General features: G+C 41.8%; 2 protein-coding genes across 4 annotated transcripts in view; one reads left to right on the top strand and one right to left on the bottom strand.

Moving 5' to 3' along the window:
• The window catches only part of dock5 (dedicator of cytokinesis 5), a 38,997-nt gene extending 27,816 nt beyond the window's left edge, over window positions 1-11,181 (top strand). For 2 of the 3 annotated variants that reach the window (XM_003445649.5, XM_025896993.1), the window contains 20 exons: window positions 34-188; window positions 342-427; window positions 816-972; window positions 1,106-1,146; window positions 1,227-1,317; window positions 1,453-1,575; window positions 1,905-1,994; window positions 2,525-2,629; window positions 2,911-3,052; window positions 4,116-4,197; window positions 4,309-4,393; window positions 4,567-4,653; window positions 4,777-4,953; window positions 6,356-6,439; window positions 6,527-6,664; window positions 6,908-7,080; window positions 7,220-7,364; window positions 7,560-7,719; window positions 7,930-8,048; window positions 8,180-11,181. In XM_003445649.5, the coding sequence (XP_003445697.1) occupies window positions 34-188; window positions 342-427; window positions 816-972; window positions 1,106-1,146; window positions 1,227-1,317; window positions 1,453-1,575; window positions 1,905-1,994; window positions 2,525-2,629; window positions 2,911-3,052; window positions 4,116-4,197; window positions 4,309-4,393; window positions 4,567-4,653; window positions 4,777-4,953; window positions 6,356-6,439; window positions 6,527-6,664; window positions 6,908-7,080; window positions 7,220-7,364; window positions 7,560-7,719; window positions 7,930-8,048; window positions 8,180-8,281 (2,342 nt within the window). In that variant the 3' untranslated portion in view covers window positions 8,282-11,181. The remainder of the gene's footprint in view (window positions 1-33; window positions 189-341; window positions 428-815; window positions 973-1,105; window positions 1,147-1,226; window positions 1,318-1,452; window positions 1,576-1,904; window positions 1,995-2,524; window positions 2,630-2,910; window positions 3,053-4,115; window positions 4,198-4,308; window positions 4,394-4,566; window positions 4,654-4,776; window positions 4,954-6,355; window positions 6,440-6,526; window positions 6,665-6,907; window positions 7,081-7,219; window positions 7,365-7,559; window positions 7,720-7,929; window positions 8,049-8,179) is intronic. The other variant, XM_005473063.4, reaches the window with a different exon arrangement.
• A 2,940-nt stretch (window positions 11,182-14,121) lies between these two features.
• tas2r202 (taste receptor, type 2, member 202) lies at window positions 14,122-15,095 on the bottom strand. The gene has a single exon (XM_019365576.2). The coding sequence runs from the start codon at window positions 15,093-15,095 to the stop codon at window positions 14,142-14,144; it is 954 nt and encodes a 317-aa protein (XP_019221121.2). The 3' UTR covers window positions 14,122-14,141.
• Between the last annotated feature and the right edge of the window lie 467 nt (window positions 15,096-15,562).

Genomic DNA, 15,562 nt, shown 5'->3' with positions numbered 1-15,562 from the left:
TATTTCTGTGTGATAATGTTCGTTGTCCCTCAGGCCCCCACAAAATGAAGTTCATCCCAGCTATGGTCGGACCCATTCTAGAGGTCACACTAGTGCCTGAGCCCGAACTGAGGAAAGCCACCATCCCCATCTTCTTCGATATGATGCAGTGCGAGCACAACTTCAGCCCTGGACACACGTTTGAAACGGTGAAAATCTGCCTCAGAAGTTCACCACTTTGGTGGTTTTTGTTTGAATTCTGCGAAAGCTGCTCCTGGCTAAATATGACATTCGTGATGCTTGTGTGATGGTGGCCTGGGTTACTTTATTTATTTTTTTTAATTCTCTTCTCATCTTTGCAGTTTGAAAATGAATTGATAACGAAATTGGATCAAGAGGTAGAGGGAGGCCGAGGGGATGAGCAGTACAAAGTCCTGCTGGAGAAAACGTAAGCCAGAGGAGCAGATCAAACAGCAAAGATTTCTTTTACCCGAATCTGTTTAAGGAGTACACCGCACTGATGAAAAACACTGATTCTTTCTCAAAAGGGGATTCACATAGGATTGCTTCAAAAAATAATACAAAGGCCTTTCTGATTGTATTTTGATTCGGCTCTCAAGGAGCCAGAAGAGCGAGGTAGTCTGTTAGAATTGTAAGCAGTGTCTAATAAAGAGATGTCTCTCAGGGACAGAGTGTACCATTCAGGAATAATAAAGCAAATTTTATTGTGTTGGTCAGGAAGACAGTCGGGCTTTAGCAAACTGATGAACTAGAAATTTACCTTTACTACTGAAGAGTGGTCTATAAATGAGTTTTGTTTTGTTGGGTATGTGTAGATTATTGGAGCACTGCAGACGCCACAGATACCTGTCCCAGTCAGGAGAAGAGCTGGCTCTACTGCTGAGCAGCCTGCTGGAGAATCTACTGGCGTACCGCACCATCACACACGATGAGAGTCCCGAGCACCGCATGAGCTGCACCGTCAATGTGCTGGTATGCCCTCTGCCTATATTAACCAAAGGTGTAACGCTATTTGCAATATAAAGCAATCACCTGTGCAAATAGCTTGAAAGAAAATGTTTAAAGTAAAAAGTCAAATTTTTCCTCTTTTTTTTCCTTCCTGCAGAATTTCTACAAAGAGAAGAAGAGGGAGGACATTTACATTCGGTGAGTCAGATTGAGACGTAAAGCTATTGGTTTGCAGGCTAATAGGCTAGCTGTGTCTAACCGCTGTGCTCTTGTAACAGGTACTTGTACAAGCTGCGAGATTTGCACCTGGACTGTGAGAACTACACAGAGGCGGCCTATACTCTGCTGCTGCATGCCGAATTACTGGAGGTCTCTGACACATCAAAGCGTTTTTTTTGTTTGACAGAGAGATCTTTTTTTAAAGTCTGAGCTGTTTAATCTTTCTCAAGTGTGCTTCTAAATGGTGAACTGAATGCTTATTTATGGTTATTTGCTTTAACGCAGTGGTCCGACAAACCTTGCGCAGCTCATCTGATACCTCGGGGAGACGGGGAGCATGTGTGGACCCAGCAGGAGCTGAAAGAGAGGCTCTTCCAGGAGATTATATGTTACTTGGACAAGGGCAAGGTGATTATTAGCTGCTCTACATGTGAGCTGTTGTCTTAGCATAAGGCTTAAACCACTCCAGAGAAGGTCTGTTCTGTAAGTCAACACTGGCAAACTTCTCGGGAAGTTGCAAAAGCAACAAAAACACAGACCCAGCCACAAGACTCTTGAGTTGTGACAGCGTTTAGGCTTCTCAGTGGTTAGCGCATGAAGCATCAACCGTTACCCCCCGAAGCTGTGAGGTAGGGGTTTTTACCGAGAACAGCAGGGGGAACCAGATGGCGAAGTATACCTTGTGTTATGTTTACAGTAGTCCCTCTTATGACCGAGTGGTGCATGTGTCTTCTCAGATGTGGGAAAAGGCCATTGAGATGGGCAAACAGCTGGCCAAGATGCATGAGAGCCACATGTTCGACTTCATGGAGCTGAGCCAGCTACTGGTAAGAAGAGAGATGCTTTAGAATTGAGTACTGCAAATAAAGCACTGTGATTACTGAAACCTCAGAGAAAGTCACCTTCATAAACAGATAGGGAAAACAACTGATATAAAGTGCAGACTCTCATTGTTTATGGCCTCATTAATACTAATTTAAATGAGCGTGATGACAAGAATTATGTGCCAGCTTGTTCGAGGCTGCAGCCGGTTCTCTGGGAAGGGGAGAAGAGAGTGTGTGCGGTAACCTTTTGCTCAGCTCATTTTCACTCCGACAGCGTCTGCTGATAGTGTGGAGTTTAATTTGATTATGCGCAATCTAGTTATAAAGTCTCTCAGTGTTAGTCATTTTGTATATTTGTGCTTCAGAAGTCTTTTCTCGAAATTAGGTAAAAGATAATAAAAGTTTTGTTGCTGTGGGTTTTTTTTTTTTTTCAATGCTGTTATAAATGGTTTTATTTTTGTAACCGCTGTTAGTTTAATTTCAAAATACTGTCTTTGAACTGTATTTACAATCTTGTTTGGCTTGTGTTACAGAAAAAACAAGCCGATTTCTATGAGAAAATAATGCATGCGATGCGGCCGCAGCCAGAGTATTTTGCTGTTGGATATTATGGCCTTGGATTCCCGTCCTTCCTCAGGGTAAGAAAATGAACACCTCTCTCAATAAATAGAGACTTAGGAAAAACCCTTATGTACCCGTTGCTTATGCAGTGAGCTGGCTTTTTGAAAAATGTCTCGGGGCAATGTGCAATAATGCCGATAAAGGTTATTGGCTTTCTGATGACACGAGAGAATGTCAGCACGAATACAGCATCAGACGTGCACACCTCTCGTATATCCTGGAAAATGAGGTTGATCATAATTCTTGCTGCTTATTGACTTTCATTTGATGTGTTACACAATTACACTTTCTGCTGCAGAATAAAATGTTCATCTACAGAGGCAAAGAGTATGAGTGGCTCGAGGACTTCAGCTTAAAGCTGCTCTCTCGGTTTCCAAACGCCGTGCGGATGACCAGCACAGCACCCCCTGAAGGAAACATTAGCAACTCCCCGGGACAGTGTATCCTTTAATGATAAGAAAATGCTTTTAATTCATATGTCAGCATTTTTGGACATGGAGTATTGTGACCCACCCCTTATTTCTTCATATTTTGCTTCCAAGAAGCCAGACTTCCTTGTGATTTCTTTTTCTCTTTCTCTTTCTTTTCTTTTCTTTTCTTTTAAGTGGTCTTCAGCCATAGTTCTGCAGGCCTTATAGATGTCTTTCAAAGTTTTTTCTTTGGAAATTGGCTGCTTTTTCACCCATTTTCAGTCCAGTTCTTGTATCTGACCATTTTCAGAGGAATGCTAGTTAAGCTACTTAACCTATGAATTATTTAAGCTTAAAAAAAATGCCACCTAACTCAAGGGATGAACCATTATTGTGGGGCTAGATTTCAGCCCTTGGTGTTGAGGATCTAGTTAACAATGATGAAATTATGAATGCAGAAAAGTTTAATCAGAACGGGAACGGCTTCATTTTGTAGCATGGAAATGATCTAAAACAAACTATCAATTAAGTAAGTGCAAAAATCTTAATGGATTGGCCTCGTCAGAGTCCTGGCCTCAATATCCCAATATTAGTGAAGCAGTGTGGGATCATCTTGACAGAGAACAAAAGGCAGAAAAATCCAAAGAAAAGAAGAACTATTTTACTGTTTTACGAAAGCTTGTCTAAGAGAGTGATTGTGCAAACAATTTTTTGCCTCACTGTATCTATTCTGTATTTCTGTAACAAAAAAAACAACCCAAAATCCCCCAAAAGATCAAAGCAGGTCTAGCTGAAGAGTCACAGACCAATGCAGATGCAAGAACCAATGTTTATGTCTGATACCTTCATTAAAGCTTTAGCTTTAGCTTTGGTCCATGGCTAGTTAGCACATGTTAGCATGCTAACAGAGTGTGTTAGCACTGGCACTGTGAGAGTTCTTTTCTTAGCTCAGGAGTACAACCTTAAAAAATGGGAAGGCACTTGCTTTTATTTGCCAATTAAGGCAAATCTTAAAACCATACTGAGTTTGACTTGTTTTTGTTGTCTCTGCTTTTTCACATTGTCCCTCATCTTATCCTTAGCTGAACTTCAGACATCCAGTGCTTTACTGTCAAGCCTGTTCTCACTTTGCCGAAGCAGTTTAAAGACAAGGGGGTTCCAGAGCAGATATTAAAGTGCGTAACAGAACACTTAAAGACTGATTTATTTTCCCGTGACTATCCTGGGATTTATGGTTCCCTGGGCAAAGCGCTAACTCAACGCTGTCCTTCCCTGTTCTTTTCCAGCTATTACAGAACCAATGAAGTGGACCAATTCCAGTATTCCAGGCCCTTCAGGAAAGGTGAAAAGGACCCAGACAATGAATTTGCGGTTAGGACTTTTTAAATTTACTTTAAAGCAATGACTCATATGTAAGCATACACTCATAAATTAAAAGGAGGTGGAAAAAAACCCCTGTGTATGCACATGCCGCACCTCAAAGATTGATAAAGACATGAAAACGTCAGCCTTTATATTTTATTGTTATTTATTCTCCCCTATAGACCATGTGGATCGAGAGAACAACATACATTACGGCCTATCGCTTCCCAGGGATTCTCAAATGGTTTGAAGTCAAATCTGTCTCAATGGTAAGAACACTGGACTAAGCCTTCATGCTCACACTCTGTGTTTGCTTGCGTCGCATTGTTTGGTTCACTAAAATTTGTCCTAAAATACACTTTATTTTTAATGTGTGTCTTTTTAATGCACAGGAGGAAATCAGTCCTTTGAAAAACGCCGTAGAAACCATGGAGAAAACCAACGAAAAGCTGAGTAACCTTGTGCAACAGCAAGCATGTGATCGCTCACTGTCCGTCAACCCACTGTCCATGATGCTCAATGGCATAGTTGACCCCGCAGTCATGGGTGGCTTCTCCAACTATGAAAAGGTCTTTTATTTTTAAATTTAATATGACATTTTCTCTTCAGATTGCTTTTTTTTTTTTAACAGACAAATAATTTAAAAGGGATTTTTATTTTTATGTAATTGGGTCATCTTATTAGGGTGGAAGCTTTGTGGAAGTTCTCAAAGCAAACAAAAATGGCTTCTGTACAACAAGCAGATAAAACGCTTCACGGTGAAATACTGATTCCCAACAAAGACGTCCTCAACACACACTCAGGCTTTTTTTTGTTAGCTGTATTGTTTTAATTATACCAGTGTAGCTAGTGTGTATAGGGATAGTAACTTTTGGCATGGATCGCAAAGAACAGCTCGTGCAGTACTGTGAATGCAGTTATATGGTCATTAACTAAAGTAACGGACAGATTCAACTCTAATCTGATGATTGAATTAAAGGAACAGCAGTGCTCATGGAAAAGTGCATCACAGAGAACATACTGTCCTCTGAGAAAACATGGATTGTGATGCATTTCACCTTGTTACAATACTTCTCATTGTTAGGCTCATCTCTGCATGAAAGGGTAATTATTTCTGTGTGTTTTTGAGCATTCCAGATATCACATCAACAAATGAGAAGTCAGTAGATGGAAATAAGCTTTGTCATTGTGGCTTTAGTCACATAAGAACTCTTTAAGATTTTCACTGTGGGAACAAAAAACGAACAAAGAACAACAAAGTCATGCACGACCCAGATGACAGGAAACAGAACTTCATAACAAAAATGATCTTTTGAATCCACCTGTGTATTTTGTATCTCTGGTGTAGGTGGTGGTGTACAAATACTGCATGTGCACATGTTCCCAGCTTCGGAAAAGTGTCTGGCAGGCTGTATGAATTGTTCATTTACTGTGACAACAGAAACACAAATTGTACAAATGGGGAAAAAGGCTACTTTTTTCTTTTTCAAATTGAATATGTACAGTGCACACTAGAAGCCACCCTTTACGTCCATTAAACTACAGTAGAACAGTGTCTCACTGCTTCTCATTGCAGACTGCATTGTTTGCTGAATTGGTTTCACGTCGCTTGCACAGCTCTTAACTTATTTTTTTGAGCCAGAATATAAAGCATTCAATCGACCAACTACTGCCAAAGCCCTCTAATAAAACATAATTAATTCAACTCCAAACAATAATGGTGAATTATAATTTCTAAATCCTTTTTTTCTCCCCCACTCAAAACTTCTGGCTGGCCTGTTGCTTGTTATGAGCTACAAGATTGTATTCATAAGTATACCACTGTGGCCTCTTTGCCACTCTTTGGAGCTATATTCATTGTAGCTAGCAGCTGTATTTTAAGTGCCAATGCTTTAACAACACAACAACAAGAAAAAAAACAAAAAAAAAACCCAAGTTGCCCAATTTTCATTCTGGTGCCATTCTCTGCAGGCTTTCTTCACAAACGCCTACATCCAAGCGCACCCGGAGGACCGTGAATGCATTGAGGAACTTAAACGCCTCATCGCCCTGCAGGTAAATCCTTCGCTTGTCATTGGCACTGACACGGTATCCATGACAGCAGCGTTCTGTAACACTTAAGTGCTCCTCTCCCCCCTCCAGATCCCTCTCTTGGCAGACGGAATTCGCGTCCACGAGGAGAAGACAACGGAGCAGCTGAAACCCTTGCACAACCGCCTGGTCACTTGCTTCCAAGACCTTCGGGAGAAAGTGGAGAAGCAATATGGCGTCATAACTTTGGTGCGTTGCCAGCTCAAAAACTCAATTTAATGTAAGAGGGTGCCAACTTAAGCTATTGGCCCTCTTGCCTTCCTATCAAACGGCTCTCATTCAAAGCAGAGTGTACATTATATTAGTGCAGGACCATAAATCTTCCTTTAGCCAATCTATTGCGACCCGTGTTTTGCCTGTCATTGTGCTCCTCCCCTGCCAAGATCTCCTCTCCTCCCCCCAATGACGCTTAATCCCATTTGTGTGTCCCAGCCCTGCTCTCTCACCGAGCAGAAAAAGAGTCGCGTGGGCTCGGTGGTGATGCCCTACATCCTGCCCTCCACCCTGCGTCGCATGTCCACTATCTCAACCGTCTCCAATGCCTCCTCGGGCCTCTCCAGCGGCTCTGCTTCCTCAGACGGGCCCTCCTGCCTTTCCTCCCAAGAGTCAGTCCCAGCATCCATGCGCTGTTTATTTTATCTACCTTTCCATCCTTACTTTTAAAATGAATTTTGTTTTCCTTATTTGGAAAAAAAAGTGCACTGTCTGTGCATCTGATTGTATATCTGCTTCATTCACAAACAGTTCCTTGTTGTCCCGTCCCAGCGATCGCAGGGCGTCTGTTCTGTCCCGCTCGGATGAAGACAATAGGATTGCTAGAAAGAACAGAAAGGAGTGGAGTGTGAGCAAATCCCAGAACCTCCTTGAGAGGCAGTCAGATGGAGATGAGGTAAGGCCTTATGCCCAAGAACTATTTATACACTTCATATTTCTTCTGTTATTCTTATTCCCCTGTAACGTGCACTAAACGAGGTACTTAAAAAGGCCGTGTTGTTATTGTGTTAAGTGTTTTAGCTGTGAATCGGGAGCAGTCCCGTTGTGCTTAAATGGTTTTGCATTGTTGTGTTTTCCACTTTCATTCCAGACTCCTCCAGAGAAGCAGCAGAGGCCCAAGAGTTTACAGCTGGGAGACCGCCGGCTTACCCTCTCCCTGTTTCAGGGTGTTTCATCTCAGCTCAGCCTGTCTAACCCGCTCAGCCCTCTACCTGCCTCTCCACACACACCGCAAACACCGCGCAGCTCCAGTATGTTACCCCCTTCCCCTCCAAAAAAAGTCAAACACTGCATGTCATCGTTTTATTTTCTCTTAAAGTTATGCCTTACACACGCAGAAACAGGAGGGCTCCGTTGTGTAAGCACATTCTGGTCTGAAGCCCTAATCAGGTCACACACACACCTCATATTCACTGATGCATGTGGCCTGAAAAGCTTTTATTTCCTCTCTCCTGTCGTAGGTTATTCATCACTTCTCACTGACAATGATGCCAGTACCATTGACACCCCAGGGACTCCTCCACCCATGCCACCAAAGAAACACCCGCATGAGATTGACAACTCCAGGTTTTCTACAGAGGTACGTCTGCTCAGAGAAAATAACACCCCCCCCTTACAAATACATATTTAATGTCATGTAAACGCTAAAATATTCAGTTTTTATTTTTATTTGAAGTCCTAACACGAGCTCTTTTCTCTCTTTCCCCGAAGTTTTCGCCTCCGCTCCCGATGAAAATTGAGAGCAAGCCTCCTCCACCGCCTCCAAAGGCACGGAAGTCAATGTTCCCGTCTTATGAGCACCCCCCCCAGTAAGATTATTACCCCCCTAATTCTCTGATTTGGCTGTGATTTTAAAAACACAGCTTCATTTGTGGCAGAGTGGAAACCCCACAGCAAGGTACAGATTGCAGGACCATCAGTTTTTCAATGGGAAGCATATTTCTGATGCAAGTCGATTATAGTTCCTTTAAATTTTGTTGTTAAGCTGCGAGGAAGTTTAGGTGTGGGATTACTGTCACAAGACTGTCATAAGGGTACTAATGTGCAAAAAATGGATATATGATTTTTAGGTACAGGTTTTAATTCTCTTTTTAGAAAAGACACTTTTTTTCTTAACACAAAGCGAATGTGGTGAACAAGGAATGATCAGTGTTGTAATGTTATATTTTATTTGTAGACTAGTCAGCCACAACATTTAAACCACAGGCAGGAGAAACGAACACTGATCATCTCATTATAATCCAGCATCCTGCTGGGAAGTTTGGTCTTTCGTGTGGATGTTAATTTAACTAGAAACACCAACTAAAGCTGCTGCAGACCAAGCACAGCTACCCATGGGAAAAGCAGCTGGTAGCAATGGGCTCTTTTCCTACACTGTTCAGGACCTACTTCAAAGCATCCAAAACGGCCCGAAGCATTGACCTGGCCTCCAAACTTCCCAGACTTCAGTCCTATGAGGCATCCACAAAATGCACCAAAACCCACAGGGGACAAAGGATCTGCTCCTGATGTCCCAGCGCCAGACAGCACAAGACATTCTGCGTGGTCCCCTGTCAGTGGCCTGAGTCAGAGCGTCATGAGGGGAACCTACTCAGAGCTGGTGGTTTTAATGTTGTGGCTGAACAGTGTGTGTGCTTATAGAGTGACACTGGATGACTCATTTCCCCTCTAGCTGTTTACCAGCATTCCATATTTGAACAGTAAAAAGCTGCATTAGATTCATATCAAACTTGATTGAGAGCAGGGAATACAATGTACAGAATGTAGTTATTGTTTGTTGATGGTGTCTAAACCACAATGTTTCAGAAACACTGGATGGCATTATTGAATGTGCTGCAGATTATGTGTTTGTTTTGATGCTGATGATGAACTGAATACTGTAACCCGTGCATCCAAACTAAACTACATCATGTTGATGGTGAGGTTCAGTGAAAGGACGTTTTGGAAAATCTGCTTATTTGCACTGGTTAGGAGACAAGATCATAGATGCCACTCTTGTACCTCGGTGTGTACTTGGAGCACAGACTGTGTATAAAAGATGAATGGCATCACTGATTGGTTTGTGATTTTTGTATTTTTTGAAGCCTCCAATTTAGCTTTATGGCTAAACTCATGACAGCTTGCATTTCTGGAACAGGAAGTGACCATATTTAGGCCACTGAGTGTAGTGCTAAGTTATCAGCTAAGCTGCGTCCATGGGTAAGGTGAAAATATTCCAGGAAATTCCAGTAAAAAAAACAAAACAGCAACACCAGGTCCATGTCTGCACTGGAGCCCAGCAGATATAGACTGATAGCAACATTTGGTGATCTTATATTCTAATAGATCAGCTGACATAAACAGATTTGTTTGTTTCAGTTTCGGCCAACTCTTCTCGGATCAGCTGGTTTCATTTTTGTAACAGTTCAAATGGCTGCTGCCAATAGGGAAGTACACTCTAGTGAACAAACTATGCAACATTAACACTCACAGTGTGACTGAAGGGTGTTTCTGCCATGTCCGCTTTTTTAAATGCTAATTCATTGCCTTATTTATATCCTGATACAAATAGATAGTATTTGCTGATAATGTCGACCTACCAATGAATCAGTCAGGCTAGTCGGCAAATCTCAAAGCAACCGTGCCCTTAACTTTGAACCATGACTGAAGCTAATTATTCATACAATCCCAAAACAAGTATTGTACCCGGCTGTAAACATTCACTTCATCTCTGGGTATTTTTACACAAGAGTCTATGGGCACTGGCTCACTTTTGGAGCCAGCTTCAGGTGATCTGTGTTTTTGCACTTCCAGGTTGTTGCTTGAATTAAAGCCAAAAGGTTAGCTTAGCTTAGCATTAGACATAGAAGGCACAAAAATACACCTGTCATCTGTAAAGCTCAGTTAATAAATCAAATCACAAAACTATAAGAAACTTGTTTAAAGATGACATTGTGTGGCAGTCAGAAATAAGACCAGAAAGTTACTGCTATTGGCCAAGAGATACTCATTCTGCCACATGTAAAACACAACGTTTCCCTCTTTTATGAACAAATCAGAATATTTTATTAATCCCAGAGGAAATCATGAGATCTGAATTGTTTCCAGTCTGTAGCTGTTTCCAGTCCTAATGCTAAGCTAACTGTAGGTTATAGGTTGTAGGTAGTCTCTTTCTCTTGTCAAGAGAGTAAATGGGCAAATTTTCCAAACTTTCTAACTGGTCCTTTAAAGAACCCTAAACGCTATGTGCTACAAGCATAAATACCTCTGAAGTTCACTTTAGTTTGATATTTCAGTTGTGGGTAGATTTTCTTTTTTATCAATTAATTTTCAAGTAAATTATTGCTATTTTTTGAATTGAGTATTTCCTTAGTTTTGCACACCCAGTGTGTACAGACGTGGTTTATTTTGAATGCAGTGTAATTTTTAGTATGATTTCAATATATGCTTTTTTCCTGTGCGCTGTCAAAATGTTCTAAAAGAAACAGTATGTGCAAAATCTCTGCATGTAAAAGTGCTTTAAGAATGATAGAGTTGAATCTCTAGTTAATTTGCCAGTGTTTTATTAAATTTACATTGTTTTTACAAGGGATTAACTTCTTTTGTACAGTGGAAATTCCTTAACCTACATCAAAGACGTTTTATACAAACAATGCCTCAAGAGATATATGATGATCTTTTTTATGAACAAGCTGTTGTTGACTTAACAGAAATAAAGCGGTTTCTGAAATGCCTGCAGACTCCCTATTTTTCTCTTTTTTTGATGACAATGATTATTTGGAAAAAAAAAAAAAAAAAAGCTGTCTTCATCTTTTAGCCGCAATCTTGCCTCCATACAGAATACAGATTACCCTCTGTACCCTCGGTGGAAACGCAGCACTCACACAGACAGTTATCGGGATGCTGTTGATGGCGTGAAAAAAATTACCCACTCAAGCTCAAAACATCAACAAACTAGACACAGAAGTGGTGACCTATGCATTTCAAACACAATTAGAGTTGGTGTAGGTAAACGATACTTTGCTTTAGCTCACTGGTGCATAGGCTGGAGAGGATTTATGTGTGAAAGCAGGGAGGACTTTACGCAGTTCTTCTAGGAGTTGTGTGATGGTGCTGGTGTTGCTAATCTGTATTGTTAATGGCCTCTTCCTTCCTGTTGGATAGTGAGGTGCGGGGGTATCTTTCTCCCTTCAAGTCTCATGGGCAGTGGACATTTGAAGGGATGTTCACTCATGCAAAGGAAGCAGCGTAATAACTGCCAACTTTAGCTGGATACTCGGGAACATCTCCATGGAAACAACCTTATAATGTAACAGGTTTACGGCTTAATGCTGTAACAATTCCAAGGGCAGAAATCACAGCAGCATTGTTCCTTTCTGTTGCAGACGCCTTTCCAGTCTCCTCTCACCTGACTTACAATCCAGTGGCACGTCTGAGTGTCTGAGTCATTCCACAGTCTGAGGTCACTCACACAATTTCCATTTCCTTGAGACAGCACTCAGTCGAAGTTTGAAACATTTTTTCCAGAACACAGTTGCAAACTCTTACACTTCATTTATCAGACATAACAAAGTACTAAAGTACAATTCTGAGTTACCTCTCTTAGATATTTCTGCTACTTTAATTCTTTTAGTCCAGTCCACTGTATTTTATTTAGATCTTACTGCAGAAGCTCTGGCGGCTGCTTTTCAGAATATTTACAAGTCATTATAAATTAATTTGCGGTAGAAAATTCGATATAAAATTCAATAATTTATTTTATTTTTCAACCTGCAGGATTTTTTTGGTCACTTGGGGTGAACAAAAACAAGCTGTGAATACAACATAAGACATACTTAGTTTGTAGACAACATATAACCATCTCACAGCGAAACCCTCTTCTTTTCAAGTTCCAGATGGAATATTTATTTTTCATCCATCCATCTGATTTGGGGTTGCTGGAGCCTATCCACAGGGCAGGACACAGGGTACACCCTGGATCAGGTCATCGATCTGTTGCAGGGCGAACACACATTCACACTTGCGGCCAATTTAGAAATCACCAGTTAACTCAACCCCATGCATATGTTTGGACTGCAGATTGAGTACCTGCAGAGAACCCACAGACGGATCATATGGAAAGGTCCCAGCCTGGATTCGAACCCAGCACCTTCTGTGCTAGCCACTGCACCACCATGCCACCCCTGTTTGTTATAATTTCACTCATTTAAAATGATAATTATTCCGTTTATTGCCTTTTGCTCTTAAGTTGTTATTTACATCTTTTTTTATCTTCCACTAAATGCAGTGTAGTTTTAAAAATCACCAGTATTTATTTATTTATTTTTTTTAACTGTCGAAGGAAAAAGTCCAAAAGTGATCATTAAAACAGATTTACAAGTCTAAAAGCTATATGTGTATATGGTAGTTAAGACTGGGTCCAGTTTGAGCAGCTACAACTGTAGCCATTTCTTTCAGTTAAGCACTGAAGAAATGGCCATTTGTAGGCATATTAGCCCTTTTATTTTTTGGTTCCTTTTATTGTACAGAGCTGTTCTTGGCCTCATCTTTAACCTAACTTGCCCCTGTTATGTTGAATCCAGCTCCCTCCAACAGGGAGAGGGGAAGACGACAGGAATGGAAGCGGAGGCCTTGGTACGACTTAACTCCCCTGCATCAAAGGATAATACGCCCTTTCTTACTTTGTCCGTTTAACAGCTGGAGGGATCCCGAGCCTGTGTGTGTAGTGGGATTAGCTGCACTATTGTATCTCTGCTTTGAACCTCACTAGGTGGTGCCAGAGGGTGTGAACTAATGTAGCATTGCAAGGAGGTCTGCTGCATTTTTTTTCTTTTTTTTCTTTTTATAAAAAAAGCCCCTCTATTTACTCAGAGTAGGTTTGCTGGGCATGAGTGCACTTTTCAGGAACACCGGCTTCATGTCCACACTCTCAGCAACAGCTACATAAAGTCACACCTGGGAGCTGTCGAGTGCAGGTATACACGATTCTGTCGAGGGCCAGCGAACACATATACTAAAAAGGAGGATGTTGGGGGGGGCCTCTCTTCATCGGGTTTGTGTTTTTTCCCTCATATGGTGTGGGGATTTGGCCTGGCATCCTTCCAGCTAACGTGCAGGTTACTCCAGTCCCTGTGTGCAGCTTAAACTATCTGCAACCTGAGTGAGGGGGTAAAAACTCTTAAAGCCAGGTTCTGCATACGTTCCTGTTTTATTAATATGCTCTGTACTCTCACCACAGTCACATGTATTTTTTAACGTTTTCAGATGGGCCCTGAGTTACATCATATCTACGCACGCATGCTTTGGGATCTGTTTTACAGGCCTGACTTATTATTTGTACTACTGAAATATTAACATTCATAGGTACTGTCCTGGTCAGCTGGTTATCTGGCCCCAGTGTGCGTTCACTTGCAGAGCTCTAAGTGGCCAGCACAGCTAAAATCCCATTCTGATGCAAGAAACTGTAATTAATGGTGATGCAGCAGGACAGTAGTCATTACTGAAATTGCTAGCACAAAAGATAAAAGAATACTTCAAAGTTTTTTAATAAGTTCAGACAATGACCAATTGATTTCAGCACAAAGACCTCCAGCAGAAAGCAAATTGGCTTTTTCTTTCCCCCCCAGTTTTTAACTTTTGAAGGAAGGCTGGCTTGAGTCTTTTGTTCAGGCACCTTCAGACAAGACAAACACAGTTATTCACTCAGCCAGAAGTTAAAATCATGTATCAGCGTTTTCCAAAGAGTCCTCTTGCCGTAGATGAGCACCACGGCAGCAACGGTGGTGTAGAGCGATGTGAAAAACATTGTGAGAGCGAGGGTGCTCTCTTGGTGTGCCACAATTTTGTAGTTGACATACAGGTCGACCACGAGCAGGACGAGGAAGTTGGCCACTAGACCAAGGGCCATCTCGATGACCCTTATCTGAGTGCCCAGCTTTGGAGGGTGGGTTCCATTGGTGCTAGCTTTCATGTGCTGGAGATGGATGGCCAGGTGAACAGAGATGGAGATGCAGCATTTCACCATGACCACCCCTGGAAATACATCAGAGAGGAGCAAGTACATGACTTGATAAACCTTCACAGAGGTGGTGTCAGAAAATACAAGTCCACAGTCTCCATTTGCTTTGTAGGTGATGTTGCCAACTGCGTTTCCAGCAGCGCTGCTAGCTGCGTTGCCAGCGTTGCCAGCGTTAAACAACACGAGCATTGGCAAACAGGTGCCAAAACCAAACAGAGGGATGAGAATCACAGCTACGGTCACGTGCTTGACGATGACATCTTGAGCGTGTGTGTAGCAGTGGTTGGGTTCGTGAACCAGCTTGGTGCTGTAGTAGAAAGTGAGAAAGCTGCTGTTCCACATGATGGTGAACTTGAAGCTGAAGGTAAGCACCAGCAGGATAGCGTAGCCTATCTGGGCAATCTGGCAGTCACTGTCCACCTCATCCATGGTCATCCAGAAGTAGCAAGTCATCTGGTGAGCAATACTGGCTACCGACAGAGCCATGGTGATAGTTTCACAAGGCGTCCACTGCTTTTTCTCCTTGTAGTTCAAGACACTCATCAGAGAGATATAGGAATTAAAAAAGACAGTGGTGATGCCCAGCACACCCGTCATTACCCAGAGGGCCAATTTATTTAAACCAATCATAATAACCTTCACCCCAAACTCTTCTGTGCCGTAAACTTTAACGAGGATACCGTAGTCTTTAAATCTCTGTGCAACACTCAGCAGTCTGTGTGGGCTTCTGAAGTGCTTTGTTTTTGCTGCGTTCAAAGAGATGACAAGAAAGGGGGGTGGGGGTGGGGGTGGGGGAATAATAAATTAGACACACACTCCAAAATCAGATGATTCTTCATTTCTGTCACAGAATTGAATCAGTCACAGCTTGTCAGAAGGGCCCGAGGAAAAGATTCACACATTTAGCATTTGAAATTCATTAAACAGATACAAATATGCCCAATTAAAATCTTTGGTCACGGTTCGAATTTTATGCGAATTCTGAAATTTAAGGTGGTCACATGCAAAGCGAACAAGTGAGGTAAGAAGGTTAGAGTAATTAGTGTAGGAAATTCCTACACTAGCGAAGCTCACCTGGGTCAGATGTTGCTTTTTTA

This window comes from Oreochromis niloticus, linkage group LG12 (assembly GCF_001858045.2).
Source record: "Oreochromis niloticus isolate F11D_XX linkage group LG12, O_niloticus_UMD_NMBU, whole genome shotgun sequence".
Classification (NCBI taxonomy): domain Eukaryota; kingdom Metazoa; phylum Chordata; class Actinopteri; order Cichliformes; family Cichlidae; genus Oreochromis; species Oreochromis niloticus.
The sequence above is the reverse complement of the archived record's forward strand: the minus strand, read 5'-3'. Positions and strand labels throughout refer to the sequence as shown.

Bases quoted from the DNA above. Each gene is read 5' to 3' on its own strand.
- tas2r202 (XM_019365576.2), bottom strand. From the start codon at position 15,095: ATGATTGGTTTAAATAAATTGGCCCTCTGGGTAATGACGGGTGTGCTG.